At 39.3% G+C, this 16951-nt stretch overlaps 1 protein-coding gene across 1 annotated transcript; it reads right to left on the bottom strand.

The window, feature by feature from the left end:
• Positions 1-2209: 2209 nt before the first annotated feature.
• Positions 2210-12825, bottom strand: LOC146474236 (solute carrier family 40 member 1-like). The gene is made up of 5 exons (XM_085117537.1): positions 12660-12825; positions 12388-12464; positions 9497-9656; positions 7345-7578; positions 2210-6595 (listed from the first exon to the last, which is right to left on the bottom strand). Exons 1-5 carry the CDS (start codon positions 12739-12741, stop codon positions 5007-5009), a joined length of 2142 nt encoding a protein of 713 aa, XP_084973663.1. The 5' UTR covers positions 12742-12825; the 3' UTR covers positions 2210-5006.
• Between the last annotated feature and the right edge of the window lie 4126 nt (positions 12826-16951).

The following is a 16951-nucleotide window of genomic DNA, read 5'->3' as shown; positions in this document are numbered from 1 at the left end:
GCTCGTGGAATAATTGTTAATTATAACATAGCGCGCGTGCATCCTAATCTAATTCCTATCGGCGTTATCATGGTACATTTCTCAACATACGCACGGCCGTGCGTCCATGCGATGACGTGTGCAAGTCAGATGAGGGAAGCATGTGTGCCTGTGTTATTAAAAAACGTTCACAGAGAGACTAACACCATAAATAATGTATATTTATAAGAACTTGAAGCTTAATGAAACGTTAAGATTAAACCGATATGAGAAACCAGTTTCGCCTTTTTTTATACAGAGAATTTTGCAATTAATGAGGAAGAAAACCTGTTTTCCAGGTATCATTTACTTTATTTTCACTATGTTATAAAAGAATTGGTTCATGCTTTTAGCTGTGCGTATATCGAGTTATGGATGCACTTGGGAAGTTGGGAGAGCACTCAAGAAGCTAGAGTTGCTCTCGGCTACGCCTCGAGCAACTCTTACGTTTCTCTCGTGCTCTCCAAACTTCCCGCGTGCATCCATAACTCGATGTACGCACGCTAAGCATGAACCAATTCTTAAATATTTCGAAAGGCACGGCCTTTCTTCCTCAGGGTATGTTTGTTTTTTCTTTTTTTTTTTTTGCTGATTAGATCCTTCTACAGGATCCGGTACTTTTATTTTGTCGCGGTGGCCCTTGCAAACACAGTTTATTACTGTTTTTTACTGCACAGGAAAACTACTCTTTTTGACGAAATCCTGGGAACTTACCGATTACACAGCTGTGATTACAGACATGGTACTTGGCCAATGTTTTCATAGCATTATAAGATTTTAAAATTTAGTATTCAAAGCTAACCAAAATTAAAATCGACTTCTGTTAAGAAACATTTATTACCAAAGACACTTATCGGGTCCGGTAGTTACCGAGACTCTCGAGAAACGGGCCCCAGCCGCCCCACCCCGGTTACCGGGATCATATAAAGAGGCCCTCAGTCCGAACTTCAGCGCGATATCGTTTACAAAAGCGACCATACCACAAGGTCATATTGGTAATTTCATAATAAGTTTACGAAATTCAACTACCACTAAGCCTGACGGAAAATAAATGACAGAGACAAATTTTGAAGTGTTTTCTCCTATAACCTTAAATCCGAATTACAATAGATTTACAGCTCCCCATAATATCTTTTGGTTTTGCCGCTTTAGCAGGCAACCCTGTGGGTTCTCGGAATCCGGATCGAATTAGAATTTATCATTGTTGAGAGGAAAATCGGTGTACAAGAAGACAAACTTTCAGAACAAGGAGGAGAACCAACAGTCACTCTACCTATTCGCTATGTTAGCCCACCTCCCAAACGGCCCCTGGGGCCCGTTTCTCGAAAGACCCGGTAACTTATCGGGCCCGATAAGTGATTTTGGTGATAAAAGTTTCTTAACAGAAGTCAATATTTCTTAGCTTTGAGTACTGAATTTTAAAATCTTATAATTCTATGAAAACATTGGCCAAGTACCATGTCTGTAATCACTGTTTAATCGGTGAAAAAACATTTAAAAATATACTTATCGGGCCCGGTAAGTTACAGAGACTTTCGAGAAACGGGCCCCTCCCGACTTGTAAGTTCGGAATGTTTCGGCCAGTTTCTTTTTTTACAACAACAACGATCTTTTTACATTTGTGCACACTTGTACAATATTCGTATATTATTAGTACCCACTTTCGCCACTTTGCCATCCCTGCTCCCTTCAGTTCCATGTTTCACTTTTACAACAACAACAATTTTATTGAAAATTGTATTGCATATGTACAGGCTTTTACAATATAAGTTACCCGATTAGCGGGGCTATTCGAGGTGGGTAACGGTAACTGATAGTAATAGTAATACAATGCTCGAAAAATGAATAAATAGAACAACAAAACGTACAAAACAGTAGTCTGAAATATTAGTAATGAGTTAACAAACAAAAATTAGCAATGGAAAATTTATAGTGAAGTGTATAATAATCAAATCACATATAACATGATTTATTAACTATGGTATCGAGATAGGGTAGGAACGAGTAACAGCGCTTATATCAACAAAGTGATACACCGTATTTTTTTGTTATTATCAGCGAGTAATTAATCTAAATCAAGACGTGCTTGTAGTTTTCCACAAACGAGCAGTTTTTTTTTTTTTTTTATCAAAATAGAAGTTAATTTTATTCCCGGTTAATACTAAAAATATTATGAAAGGTAAAACGCGTGTCCTACGTTTTACGCAATGTTTACTTGGAAATAAATAACTCTCCTCTGCTGCATTTTTATTTTAATCACGTGGCAAAATTATTTCTTTTTCACAAGAAATTTTTTACCCTTAACGAACATTTCATTCGTACTTGTGGAGAATTAAGCAGGTTCTGCTACTCCAGCGAAAAATATACACATCCACTAAAATATAAGATCGCAGCTTCTATATAAAATTATCCGGCATACGATTTAGTAGTCCCAATTCGCTATATGGTAAAAAAATCTCTTTTCTTCTGCGAAGAATTTCCTATTAATTTATAAGACAAAATTAACTTATTACATAAGCATAACCTTGGCTGTTACATATTATTACTGGCGTTTCAATCGAGCTACTACAAAAACATCTAAAATTTACAAAATTGTAAATTTGAACATTATATTTTGCCTTAAAGAGGCATTGCTTCGCAGTTTTTGCTGTATGTTTGCCAAAACTGCATGCAAAAACTTTGACAAAGGACCCTTTCTTCAACGTGAAATTGCTCTTAGGGAACCAGAGGAAAATATGAAATTATTTTTCCGAGAAAGAATAAACTATAATCTGTTTTTAGCGATTTTTCTAAAATACACATAAAAAACTTGAAAAAATTGGTCTGCAATCCATTTCCATCCAAACCATCCGCAGAAAAAAATGAATGATACTAGTTTCTGTACAGTATTAGGGTTATTGTTCAAGTTAGGTGTTCACATTTCAGCGCATGTTCATGAATCTAAATGCTTTTTTCTCTTTCTTATCAACTTTATGGCCTTAAATCCCACTTACGTGTACTTCACTAATCACATTCTATAATTAGTCCAAGCAAAATGACTCTGACCAAAATTCACAGAAAATGCTTGTGGATTGTACTCATATTGTCGATATTGAGTTTAGCGTTGACCCGTAGGATTTATTCCACGGTTGACGTGTTTACATGAAAAAATTACCACCAGAGTTACCTATTCCCTTCCGAATGGTTCATAAACAACGAATTAAATTAAACAGGCTTGAGTCATAGTGAGCAAAGGCAAATTTTAAGTATTTTGATTCATGGAAATGCGCAGAACCGTGAACCCCTCCCTTTAACAAAATTGAACCATTATGATAACGTTTCCATGGATACAAAATGTTTTTTCACTATTTAAAGTGACACTAAAAATAAGTGCCACTGCCCCTTTAATGGGAAGAAATACATAGGTGATTGGAGTTTTTTTCGTCCGCGCATACAGCAGTGGTGCATTCTGGGTATGCGGAGATCACAAGTTGTTCCCAATTTTTCACCTGTTCGCACAAATTCACTTCAATTTGTACGAAAACGCGTCCATGAGAAAAATGGACCCCGTTTTAACCCGTCCATACTCAAATGCCTTTTCAAACGACGCTTTTCCGCCCCTCCAAGTTAAAAGCGATACGTTTTCAAAATAATCAATCATGTTTATAATAATCCTAATGTTTTTCTTAGCCAGGGTAACCTCATAAGTCCAACCAAGGCTGTTATCAAAGAGAAGGGCCTTAGGGGAAAAAAAAGAGATAATAGTACCAATATAAAGACTATAACGACAATATATACTTATATAGCACCAAGTCCATAATTGTTCATGGCGCTTTACAATGAGTAATGCTAAAAAGGAATATTAAATTAAAAACTAAATTATCTAAGAACAGGCTTTTTAAATACAAAAATCACTTCAGATTTAAAAGCCATTTCAAAAAAATAAGTATTCAAAAGGTTTTTGAAAGCATCTATGGAACTTCATAGTCTTAAATCCAAAGGTAGAGTGTTCCACAGTTTTGGTGCAGCGACCTCAAAGGCACGGTCCCCATACGATTTTAGACGAACACTTGGGACCGCCAAAAGTCTTTTGGGACGATGACCTGAGCGTGCAACATTATAAACTTAAGTATGGTCCCAAGGGAAACAGTCAGTTTTGTTTTCCCGTCCTGATGTTTCCCTGATGAAATATCAGGACTCGAGGGAAAAAAAAACTAACTAGTTTCTCGAGGGACCATATATTAAGTGCATTGTTATATATTTAGACTTTCCCTTCAACAATCACAGCAAAACAAACAAACAAACAACTGCAGAATTGTATCCCGGTCGGGATACATTTGTATTAGATCAGGGGCAGGTGACCAAGAATCAACCAATCACAGTGCTCGTTTTGTTGAGTGAAAGTCTTGGTATATAACAAGATGTTTTGAAATGGAGTAAATTCCTTAAAGTTGCAGCACCATTAAAAACTACTAAGACAATTTTACAAACTATGTGATGCCGAACAGGTAGGCAGTGAAGTTCCTTTAACACAAGAGTTATATACTCAAACTTCCTAGTAAACTTGATTGTTCTAGCTGCAGCATTTTGAACCGATTGTAACGGAAACAGGGGATGTTTAGGAAGCCCATACAACAGCGAATTGCAATTATCCAATTTAGAAACAACCAAGGCGTGCACAATTATTTTTCCGTGATGTATTTTCTAATTTTGGGAGGGGAGGGGGAGTTACATGTTGGAGGGAATTCTGTCTTACAAAACTGGCTGTGTTTAATTGTAGAAAAAGCTTGAGACACAAAGTTAATAGTTTAAAGCGATTAGCCCTAACGGTTCATGAGCTAATATGCGGGAGGCAATATTATTGAGACTAATATTCAGGGAATGGGGGGGGGGAGGGGGTCAGGGGTATTTTCGTTTAAGGTCAGCGAATTCATAAAGTTCTCACGGTTTTGCACATCGTGCTGCAAACACTGTTTTCCTTTTTTCTTGCAACGCTCGCCGAGAGGAACTCAATATTTGAAGTTTTCGTTCGTCGTGCTTAACACTCCTCTTATCATGGCTTCTTCTTCATCGTCATCTTCGAGGTCGTGATCATCACCAGACCTCGGAACTGGCAATCTGTCGTGGGCAGATCCGTTGCCAATGCATTGTCTCAGTTTCTGAAAATGAAACAAATGCCCGCGGACCTTGTAAGCAAAGGACGCATAAAGCAGACCACCTGTACCCACCGCGGCAACCGACATGAGAGCCAACAGGCCAAAATGTTCCGGTTTGGGCAGAGCTATGACCAAGAAAAACATCAGCAGGCTTAATACGGAGTTGAACGAGTTCTGCATGCCCGCCACTATTCCTCGCTCTTGTTCGGGCACGGTCTCCTGGAATAGCTGCGAGATGGTAAGGTCTGACAGCCAGAGACCTAAACGTGACGTGACGATTCCTGCCAACATCAAACCGATTGAAATGTAGGAAAAGCTCTTCCTTGTTGTGGGAGCTTCTGTCGCGGCGGAGCAGTTTTGGTTTGGTGGGGCGACGCTTGAATTGCGGGCTGAAACGTGGGTTTTGGTCGGAGAAATCATCGAGGAGTTGAGTGAGCCCCTTGTAAACGCTGCAAACGACGATCTTATGAGCGTCGAAGTCGGAAGCACAGTGTAGTTGACATAAGCAGTAGAAAAACTCGTTAACGCTTGCGAACTAGATGGATTTAGAACGGCCACCGATGCATTTGACAACTCCTGCGAATTAAATACCAGTTGAAGTTTAGGAGTTAACGAGGGCGTTGCAAGATTAGACAAAGTGCAAGGAAGCACTGAGCTGCGTGACGCGGACGCGGAACAGTGTTGCATGACCGAGGTCTGTCCTGAATTTTGCGGTAGCAAAAAGAACGGGGAGCCTGGCGCGAAAACGGCCGCGACACAAAACAGGAGACACGAAAACTGCATCGACATGGAGAACAAACCACAGCGCACAACACCAATCGCATGTCGCAATCGCGGGAACACAAACGTTGCTAAGACACCGAACAAGGAGCCAATACCCCGGATGATACTTAACAGAGACTCGTTCATGCACTGTGTGTATGCGTATCCTGTCGTAATGGCGCCAAACGAAATCACTGTAAAATACAACGAGGCCAGGGCCAGACCTGGCCGAGCCACCGTCTGACGAAAATAAATGTGCCAGGCGCTTCTGAAGGTTAGGATCCTTTTCTTAATGCGCGCGAAGATCCCTAGCTTCCGTGGCCTCTGCTGAACTCTGATATCAACACGAGGCACAAGGGACTCTGCTCCTGTTTGGCCCTCATTTTCCATCCAATCCAAGCGCTCTCTGGACCCTTGCGGATCCTCTTGGTTTAGGTCCACGGAGAAACCATCTTCCGCGTCATCTTTGTGCCTCTCATCGAACACCTTTTGGGACAGCGCTGACACGGACTGGAACACTTTCCATAAAAGATAATACTCCAAGAACACAGACAGTATATTCCAGCCCGCTAGAAGAATGACTCCAGCCACCTTGGAGATGTACGTCATAATCTGACCAACAAGGATTGGTGCCAAAATTTTGCAGCACAAATCAATTCTTCTTAAAATGGAGTTTGTACCTAAACAAGAGAGGAAAGAGAGTAAGGCTATTTGACCCTGCTCCATGCCACTCCAATGAGCCGTTTCTTTTAAGCAAGTTACCGGACCAGAAAAGGTTTCTCCATTGGTAATGGGTTATAATTTTAGTAACGTTAAAGGGGAAGTGTCATGGGGGTTTTGACCCATTTTATTAAAATGGTGAAATAAGACCTTCACTTGGGTACAAATAATTCTAGAACAACGAGAGGAAAGAAATCAACTTAATTCTTGAAAGGAACAACTCGTGATTGTGGAAACAGAAATGTGAGAACTTGAAAAACGTTAGTCAAAGATTTTTATTAGGTTTCAATCCATTCCGACTAGGAGTAATACTAATCCCCCCCCCCCCCCCCCAACAACCCGCACCCCTGAAATGGATGCCAGTGTATTACAGGATCCCCAGCATGAAGTGACTGGGAGTATTACTACCCCCCCCCCCTCCTGGATGGGATGTGACTAGGAGTATTACTACACCCTCCTAGATGGGATACTAGTCCATCACAGGATACTCACCATCATAAAGTGGCTAGGAGTATTACTAATCCCCCCTATAACAGATCTAGCAAGCAGCAAAGCCATGAGCAAAGACAAACTTGGTTGAGGAGGGAATCTCTCCTCGTTTCACAAATTCTTCCTCGTTCCCTTTTCTAATTTGCACAATTTTACCGTCACTTTGCGCGCGTGATCTGAGGGAAAGAGTATGACTGTTTGCAGTTTAACATGTACTTACTTGCAAGAAGTTCTTTATCTGAACCTGCAATCACAACAACCCAGTCTTTCTCCACTGCGATTTTTGTGCCAATACTGGACAAATCAGCTATGGAGCCAATGACAATGATGAAGGCTTCAAGCATGGTGATAACTGATTTATGTGTAATATGTTGTTCCAGCTCTAACAAAACTAGAAGCAAACCTCCACAGACGATCACAGCAACATTTTGAATGACCAGTGAGACTCGTGCAACTGAAACAAAACGGGAATACAAATGTGAAAATCAGCCCAGTAGACAAGAAAAAAGCATCCTTTTGCTACTGCACACACATTCTACGCATCTCAGGATGGTAAAGAAAAACCCTCAGGTTTCTTAAAGGGGACGTATCATGGGGTTTTTGGTATCTCTTGTTAAAAATGATAAAATAAGACCTTCAATCAGCTGCCAAATAATTCTAGAATGAGGAGAGGAAAGAGATCAACTCAATTCTTGAAAGGAACAACTCGTGATCTGTCCTAGCGCATTTTGGAAACAAAAATGCGAGAGCTTGAAAAACATTAGCCTAATATTTTTCAGGTTTCAATCCATACCGACCTACTCTGCCTCTGGCCAGAGGCACTAATCACTAGCTTTATTGCACTGGGGTGATAATTCATAGCAAACTTGACAATTATTCCGTTGTTTCTGCTGACAGACAAACATTTTTGGGTTTTGAAATGACAGCAAATTTGTGTGATACTTCCCTTTAAGGACAGTGCCTTCTAAAACAAAGATATTTTTGCACAGCTTATGACTATGCAGGAAAATCAGATCTTAGCAAGGCTTGTTGGAATTCAAAAAGAAAATTAGGGATAACCATGCATTTTTAGAGATACTTAAGGTTCAATTGGGAAAAAAACTGCCTATGAAGCGAAAATTGTCTTTAGGTAGTTATAAAATTTACCCTCTCAAACACGGGATTTCAAAGTTTGAGATTGCTGGGGTAAAATTGCCGATATTGTGAACGCTCAAAGTTGGGCTATTTTGCCTTCAAAAATGGTCTTTGAATCGCGCTGCCAAAATGCCAGGTGACAATAACCGCTGATGTCACATTGGTGCCAAGAATTGCAATTCATCATGGCGGAATAGAAGAAAGATAAGCGACAGCGAGGGCGATATTGCGTTGCTGGCGTCCGTAACAAAGAGAGTTGCCAGAATCGATCGTTCACAGAATCGCAAGACATGCTTTTCTCTTTCTACAATCCTTTTCGGCGGCAAGAACAAAATCAAAGTAAACAAAGCTTTTGGCACCAACGTGACGTCACAACTTGGAATTTACCATAAAACGCAACCCAGTCCTCTGACCATTTTTGAAAGCAAAATAGCCCAACTTTGAGCATTTGTAAAATCTATAAGTTTTACCCCAGTACTCTAAAACTTTGGAATCATATATGCTAAAGTGCAAATTTTATAACTACACAAAAACAATTTTCGCTTCATAGGCACTTTAAGGCTTTTTTTGTCTATGAAAAATGCATGGCTACCCCCAATTTTGGGTTTGGATTTCAATAGCTTTTTTTAAAATCTGCTTTTCCCACATAGTCATAAACTGTGCAAAAATGCTTCTGTATTAGTCAGGGGCACCCAACGGATTGTTTCTGAGGGGAATATTCACCTCGAACTTTCGTGATTTGGAAAATTTAAGGCCTAGTGTTTTCGGATTGATGAAAATGTCATTTTGGGTACCGAAAAAGGTCAACTAAGATTTTCCGAAAGGAAATAAGACCTAAGGTTTTCGGGAAATGGACAAAAATGTCCTAGTAATTTCGAAAAGACTGAAGTTCCCCTAGAATAACCGAACAGATAAAAATATTATAGCGCAGCCTAAAATGAACCTACAGTGTTTTAAAGGCATTCCAGATAGCCTAAAATAGCATTTCAAAGGATGTGAGAGAAAACTGTCGTTGGGTGCCCCTGATTAGTAGGCACCAACCTTAAGCTGCAGTAAGATGAGAAAGAATTAAACCATTTTACACAGCTGCTTGGCAAACAATGTTCCATCAGGGAGGAATCTTGAATCTGAGACTTTGTTGTTCTTAGTGCTGTTGTTGTTGGGGAGATACTGGTTAAATCTATAAAGAATTTTACAGAACAGACTAATGGTAAACATGATTCGTGATCTACGTGTACCTTTGAGTCTTGGGTTGGCGTCAACCCAGTCTCCTACCAAAGGACCAAATATGATAATAGACAGAGTGCTGACAAGCTGATAGATGGCCGTCAATCGCAGAGACCCTGGCGTAAGTTCAACTAAGTACAGTCCAATAGCAAAGTGCCACATGCGATCTCCCTTCAGAAAATTAAACAGAACATTAATTAGAAAATTGGCTGGAATTTCAAGACTTCCATTTAAATGAGATGGAGTTAATTTTGTTCACAATTGCAGGTGTTGATTACACAAACTATAATCAATGTACACCTTCTCTTACAACTTTTATTGTCCAGACACATGATGGATGAGTTCATTAAAAATCAAATGGGAAGCAGCATGAGGCTTCTACTCTAGTATGTATTTGTCATTTCACATTTTTAATAACCTCAGTGCCAATTATTTTCCTCTATATGATCTGTGAATTAAGTGGTGAATAAAATATGATTCATGAAGAGCCCTTTAATTTCTTTATTCCAACATTTTAGTGAGAAAACAGATCATCACATCAAAATACATTGTAATACAGACCAATTACCTCTTATTATGACGTGTTATATTACAACTAGGATAGATTGTTACATCATGGTACATCAGGGCTCAGAGCATTTACAACCGACCTAAAGTGTATGTTGCATTTCAAACTGCTCTTTGCTGTCTTAGCTCTAGCCTCCCACGAAGACGTTCTTAGGGGTTGGTCACGCATTCCTGCCCCACGAACGTCTGCTGAAACGAACAGCCACTTTCGTTCGTCGACTGCGGACCAATCAGGAGTCGTTTCCCAATTTTGGGTAAACTCGTGTTTGATATTAAAAATATTACCCTAGACAGGATGGCGGACATAAATGTGGTTTTTGGTCATGTGTGCCAAACGTTTGGTATAAGGGAGTTGAATGCGTATGAAAGAGGAATCATAGTGCAATTTGCGCAGAAGAAAACTGATGTGTTCGTAAACCTTCCAACTCGTTATGGAAAGTCACTTATTTATCAAGCTCTATCTTTTGTTTACAATTCAATTCTTGAAGCTGCTGGTCACTATTTGTTGTTGTGGTTTCGCCACTTGTAAATCTTATAAAAGACCAGGTAGACAAATCGGCAAATATTGGAATTCTTGCCGCTTCTCTCAGTGAAATCACTGAAGAAAATGCAGGGTGTTATGGAAGGAAAAATTTCAATCGTATAAACTATATGCACGTCCAGAAGCGAAAATATCTCCACGGGTGATGATTTCCGTTGTTTTGCAGCATGTGATTGGCTTTACTTGTCATAATTAGTCAATGCTGATTGGTCTGTTCAGACAAAGGCAATTTGCCGACAAACGGAAGTGGCTGTTCGTTTCAGTTTCAGCAGATGTTCGTGGGGCAGGAACGCGTGACAATCCCCAAAGAACGTCTGCGTGGGAGGCTATCTTAGCTCAGAATCACCGGAGGTTTTGCATGTGACCTTGAATTCCTTCAGGAGACATTACTCCAATGTTAGGCTCGATTTCGGCTGCTCCCTTGAGTCCGGCTTTCCTCTGAGCAGCGGCTGGTGATCAAGCCTACTCCAATGTTTTATCCCCTGTTTTTGCACTTCATTCGCAAATATAAAAACCATGATTATGGGCAAGATTTCCATTTTTATCTGACACAAAACAGAGTACAAAGCAGCGGATAAAACATTAGAGCAACGTTCCCTGAAGGAATTCAAGGCCACTTGAAAAAGCTCTGGTGAAACTGAGCTATCTAAAATGCAATGTTCATAGGTCGGTTATGGTCCAAGCCCTTCAATTAACAAGTACATTATTATGTAGTATCATGGAAAGGATCAGTTTACTAGACTTTAGAAACCCTGAAGTTCATAATACTCCTAGGTTTGCTGTGTTCACTTCTAAACTTAGGTTTTCTCTCTTCAATTATATAGAAACATGTTACTTCATTTAGTGTACTTGGGTGTCATTTTTTATTTTTTTATTTTTCTTTTTCCTTTCCTTTTGTGTTTCCTTTTTCCCTTTTTTGTTCTAATCTAACAATTATTTTCATGTATTAGAGATATTTATATATTAAGATGGATAGTCCTGCCGATGACAGGTCTACTTATTAAATCATTTTTTAACAATAGAATTATCCAAGGTAGTCCGTTACATAAGCGTTATTGGCTTCCTCGGGATACCATGCCTCATTTATGTTTAATTTGTTTATGTTGTATTTGTGTGTGAGGCAATCAAGAAACTGTCAAATTGTCAAACTGTTCCAATGTAGATGCATCTTTCCCAGATTACAAGTTTACCCTGCTTCATCAAAACATGATGGCAATTGTTGAATCATTGAACCCTGTCTTGCACAGCCGGGGTTCAGAAAAAGGAATGCACTTTACTTCATTATTCGGCTAAATTACAGAATAAAGGGCCACTTATTTACATGATAATAGCATCTATTGTGTCGTTCTATTGTGTTATGTGTCGTTCTTATGTGTGTGGACCAAAGTGACCCTGTATTCTGTAGTTGCTCCCATTATTCATTGACCAATCAGCGGTTTTTGCGCTCATTGGGCCAACACAGATATCGATTCTTTCTATAGAGTGTGTGCACGGCGGTCAAGTTGGAGGACTAAAACAATAGAAGATGTTTGCATGAAAATAGAATATATTTCCCAAAGGAAAATCATTGTATTGTTTTGGTCCTCCAACATGGCCGTCGTGCACACACTCTGTATTCTGCTATATTGCATCTTGCTTGGTCAACACTCGACAAAAAATTTAAAATGCAAAACAAACTAACGGATAACACGCTGTGGAAAGTATCCAGACATAACGTAGAATGACAAAAGAAAGAAATTGTAAAAAAAAAAGTTTGAAAACTACGCAATGCTTGCAGAGTCTTGAATAACTCACCCAAGCGGAGAATGCATGACTAATACAGACAAGGGTCTGCGGCGAAATTCGACAACATTTAGCTGGAGCAGAGTGATCTAAACAAGAAATACAAACAAGCATTTGTTAAATATCGCTAATAGGAAGAAGAGGAGCGAAAAAAGTGCTTTCTTGCAAACACAAAGGCTTAAAAAACACCGAAATAGGAAGCTTATCTGATACAAGCTTAAATATTCCGGAAATATTGACCCCGGGGCTGAGTGAAGATGTAGTTAAAAGCCGGTAGGACTTACCAGCCCGTCGAGTGGATCTTTGTCCTTCCTGTGATCTCTCTCTGGCTTCTATAAGCGACTCTTCGCTTTGCCCTTCTTGCATTCTTCGTTAGGCCGAAAGAAGCTTCGTTAAAACAAAGAAAGAGGTTTTACCCTGCAAAACTAGTGTCTCGTGATTTGAATTTTTTAGTTATGCAACTGGCCAGCGGAGGCAAGTAACGGGCTACGCTTCATGTAGTGGCACAAATTTTGATCCCCTCTCCTATCCCCGCCACCTTTGAAGTTTTGCCTCTCCAAAAGATGACTGAAGACACAGTTAGTTCCTTCAAAGGGATGGGGCAAGAATTTCTGGATCTTTATTAACCAAAAGAAAAAAAAGGGGAGTCGGAAATTAAAACCCCCTGAGATGGACTATGCTTAGTAGAGATGCTGATGGTGGAAAATTTTGCGTGTGCATTCAGAGGCACCTGTCAAGACTACACCCGTTTCACCAGCTGATAAGGGCCGGTTCACTGCAGGTAGGAAGGAGAGAGTCCGATTCATTTACACGTTGTATTCCTGTTCTCGTTAGTTTGTTGTTCAAAGTCTGAAAAATACTCGGGTGCCCGCGCGAAACCTGCCTTATCGAGTCTTAGGTACCCTCAGCAAAATCCGCCGTTGCATCCCCCAATTTAGTCAATTGCAATTTCGTTTTGTTATAAATACGTACGTTAAACAGTCCAATTACCTGTTCAGCTCTAAGGCCATGTTACAAAACGCGTTAACTAGAAGTCCATCAAAGTTCACAATAATTTTAAAATTTCAAATTCTTAATTGTCAGTGCTTACTTGACCTCTAATCTCACGTGCTCTTCCACTCTAGTCAAAAATTTTAAATGCTATGAATTTTGACGAGGATCCATTTGAATTCAAAGTTTCGATCTCGTTACTAGTTTGACCGCAAATTATCAAGCTAGCCCTTTCACTGACCGCGATTGGTTGAAAACTTGTCCATCCATTCTTAGCTTTCGTCGCCGTTTCATCTCGGATTAGCCCGCGAGTGCCAGTCCTATTGCTGCGGGATGAGACAAGAAGAGTTGGAAAAGGAGTGTGCTCTTCCAGGCTAGTTCCAGCTAATCGGGTCGCTAATCTAGTATCTATATTTCACTCTTGTGTCACGTTAGGAAATCACCCCTTTCCTCAAACTAGGAAATATTTAGTAATTTACTTGGAACGAACTGTACAACTACACTCATTTGAAATACAGAATAGTACACAGCTGTACGTCCCAATATATATGCGACAATAGAGCATACATGTATGAAATTTCAACAGATCATCCGGTTGCTAATACAGTCGAATCCCAATAACTCGAACCTTCAAGGGAAATTGAAAAAGGTTCGAGTTATCGGGAGTTTGAGTTATCGAGGGTAAAATTATATAGAAAATGACCTGAAGTCAAGGGAAAAGAAAATTGCTTCGAGTTAGCGCGAGGTTCGAGTTAGCGAGTGTTCTAGTTATCGGGAGTCGACTGTAGGACATTATTTACAGTAAATCACACGTACTCTCAATAGATCGTCCGATTACTAACAGAACACTGACTATTAACCGTAAATCACACGTACTTCAATAGATCGTCCGGTTACTAATGGAATACTGGCAGTTATGATAGTGACAAAATTCGTGATTTACTTTGTCTATGTACAGTAGAACATCATCTAGTTTGCACGCTTCTTATTGCTTCATCAAATACTGTGCCACCTGTGTTTGTTTAAGACGACATATAAGGAGTTCCGAAAGTGGCGTAAATCGATTACCTATGGTTACCTACGATTGCCACCATGGATTATCAACAAGCTTTAATTAGTTATGAAGTATATCTACGAGGTTTACTCTACAATAAAGAAAGTTTATGAGACCAAGAAGATCTCTCTCCTTTTGCTGTCTGTTTTCGCCATTGAACGAAGAAACTAAACCTTGTACCTCTGGCAATTTGTAACGGAGGTAAAAAATGCATCTTCAAATTATCTCGGCGGATTTATGTGGATGGGCGCTAAGAGATAGGCTTTTGTTATAATTTATCCATTTAGCAATTATCCCGCGAAATCGCGCGGAATATCGCCTGGTGCTTAGCCGACGAAGTTGGCTAAAATCAGGCGACATTCCGCAAGATTGAGCAGGTAAAATAACTGTTTTATTATTTAACACGTTGATACACAGTTGCACAGTTTTATTACAGAAAAGTTGGGGACGATCTTTATTTTGCCATTTTTCTCCTCGACACACGAAATTACGTATATCGCAGGATATCTGTTGACTACGGACGACGAATATTCTGTGCACCTTGCCCAAATTTGGGCAGTGTTACAATGTGTTGAATAATAATTAACAAATATACCATGGCCGCTAAGCCAATCAAATTCCTCGAATTGCATTATACAATGATTCAGTTTTTAATAATAGCAGTTATACGTGCATCTGTCGGGTGTTCGAATTAGGTAATTTGTTACATGTTGTATTTTTCCAACAATCAGTCGTTACCTTTGGGGTCTTTTTACTTACGGGGTCTTGTACATTAAGGACGGTGCCTACTAATACAGAAGTATTTTTGCACGGTTTATGACTATGCGGAAAAAGCAGGTCTTAGTACGGGCTACTGGAATTCAGAAAGAAAATTGGGGGATAGCGGGGTATTTTCAAGGACAATTCAGTAACAATCATTCTAAAAAGCAGTAAAATGCAAAGCAATGCATGGCGCTTTTTTCCAAATTGAATCTTTGCCTGGTTACCCCCAAGTTTCTTTTTGGATACCAAGAGCACTTGCTAAGTTCTGCTTTCTCTGCATAATTTTTAACCGCGCAAAAAATATCCCTGTATTAGTAGGCATCACTCGTAGGAAACCCGAGTATCTCGAGATGCACAGAACGTATGCGCAGTAACAAAAGTAGGCACCGTCCTTAAGATCTTCAAAACCCTCAAATCAGTTAAAGCCTTTTTTTTTACGAACGGTTGAAACGTTCAAACTTTATATTTTCTAATAGTGTGTAATCTCAGATGTTCTCTTTAAGTCATGGTGTAGTTTGTTCTTCCTTTTAAGCTCTCAAATTCCAAAATATCCTCCTTTGAATTATACACAATTAAAATTATCAATAGGTCATCAGATTTATAAAACACTTTATTTTAATTTTTCATACGGCGAAGAATGTAAATAGATGTACACAGCAGAGGAATTTCTTCAAATTTAAATCCAGTGTATCAGTTAATAGTTCTTCCACGGGAATCAAACGATTTTCAACCTAACATACTTTCAAAGCCTCATGCTAATGAACATCCATTCTGTCATATTGGACAATTGGACATGAAATCAAAATGACATCGATGTGAGACAATAAACGATTAAAAGTCTGTTGTTAAAGGGGCAGTGTCACTTTGAATGGCCCAAAAATATATTTGTTTGGTCGTAAAATGTTCGAATAACAGTTTAGTTTTGTTAGCAATAACCTTACCGTGCACAGAAACTAGTATCATTCATCTTTAGCCCCGGATGGCTAGGATGGAAATGGATTGCAACTTGAAAAAAATGGCCGATTTTTTTCAAGTTTCAACTGAGTACTATGGAAAAATCGCTAAAAACCGATTATAGTTAATTCTTCCTCGGAGAAGTCATTTGATATTTTCCTCCTGGTGCTCTAAGAGCAATTTCATGCTAGAAAAGAGGTTCTATGTCAAATGTTTTAGTAGGTTTAACCAACATACAGCAAAATCTCCGTGAAAGTGCCCCTTTAAGTTTGAATGGAAAACTAAGGGTGAATTATTTTTGGGATCGAGGTGGAGGGTGAGACTATTGCTAACTTCCTGAAAAACTTACAGTGGGTCAAAAAATATATTAATCTCAGTGAGGAATCGCTCGTCATTCTGCTAATCCGATAACTATATATCGAAGTCAACCATTCAGGTCAGATTCATTTATAAACTCGGCGGCACATTTCCAATTTTTTGTTTGAGGGAAGTGACTGTCATAATAGGTCACGTGACATATATTTTTAAGACTCGAAGTTAGAATTGAACTTAGATGATGAAGTTCTAATTCACTTTCTCAAACTCATTAATAATTCATCAAGCCAAAACAAAGGAAATCACTACCGTGAAGGAGGCTTAGAAATGCGATCTTAATTATTATAACATTTTGTTAACTTTTACTTCGAATTTCTCCTAGAATTATCAATAGTTTGAGAAGCTATATCAAACACTCGAAAGAGTGTTTCCTCCTATTTCCAAACACCTCGAAGTTGGTTAAAAAAAACTTGGCCGCGCCTCGTTTTTCCAACCTACGTC

Source organism: Pavona decussata, unplaced genomic scaffold (genome assembly GCF_977016875.1).
Source record: "Pavona decussata unplaced genomic scaffold, jaPavDecu1.1 SCAFFOLD_91, whole genome shotgun sequence".
Classification (NCBI taxonomy): Eukaryota; Metazoa; Cnidaria; class Anthozoa; order Scleractinia; family Agariciidae; genus Pavona; species Pavona decussata.
This window is presented reverse-complemented; position numbering and strand designations above follow the sequence as displayed.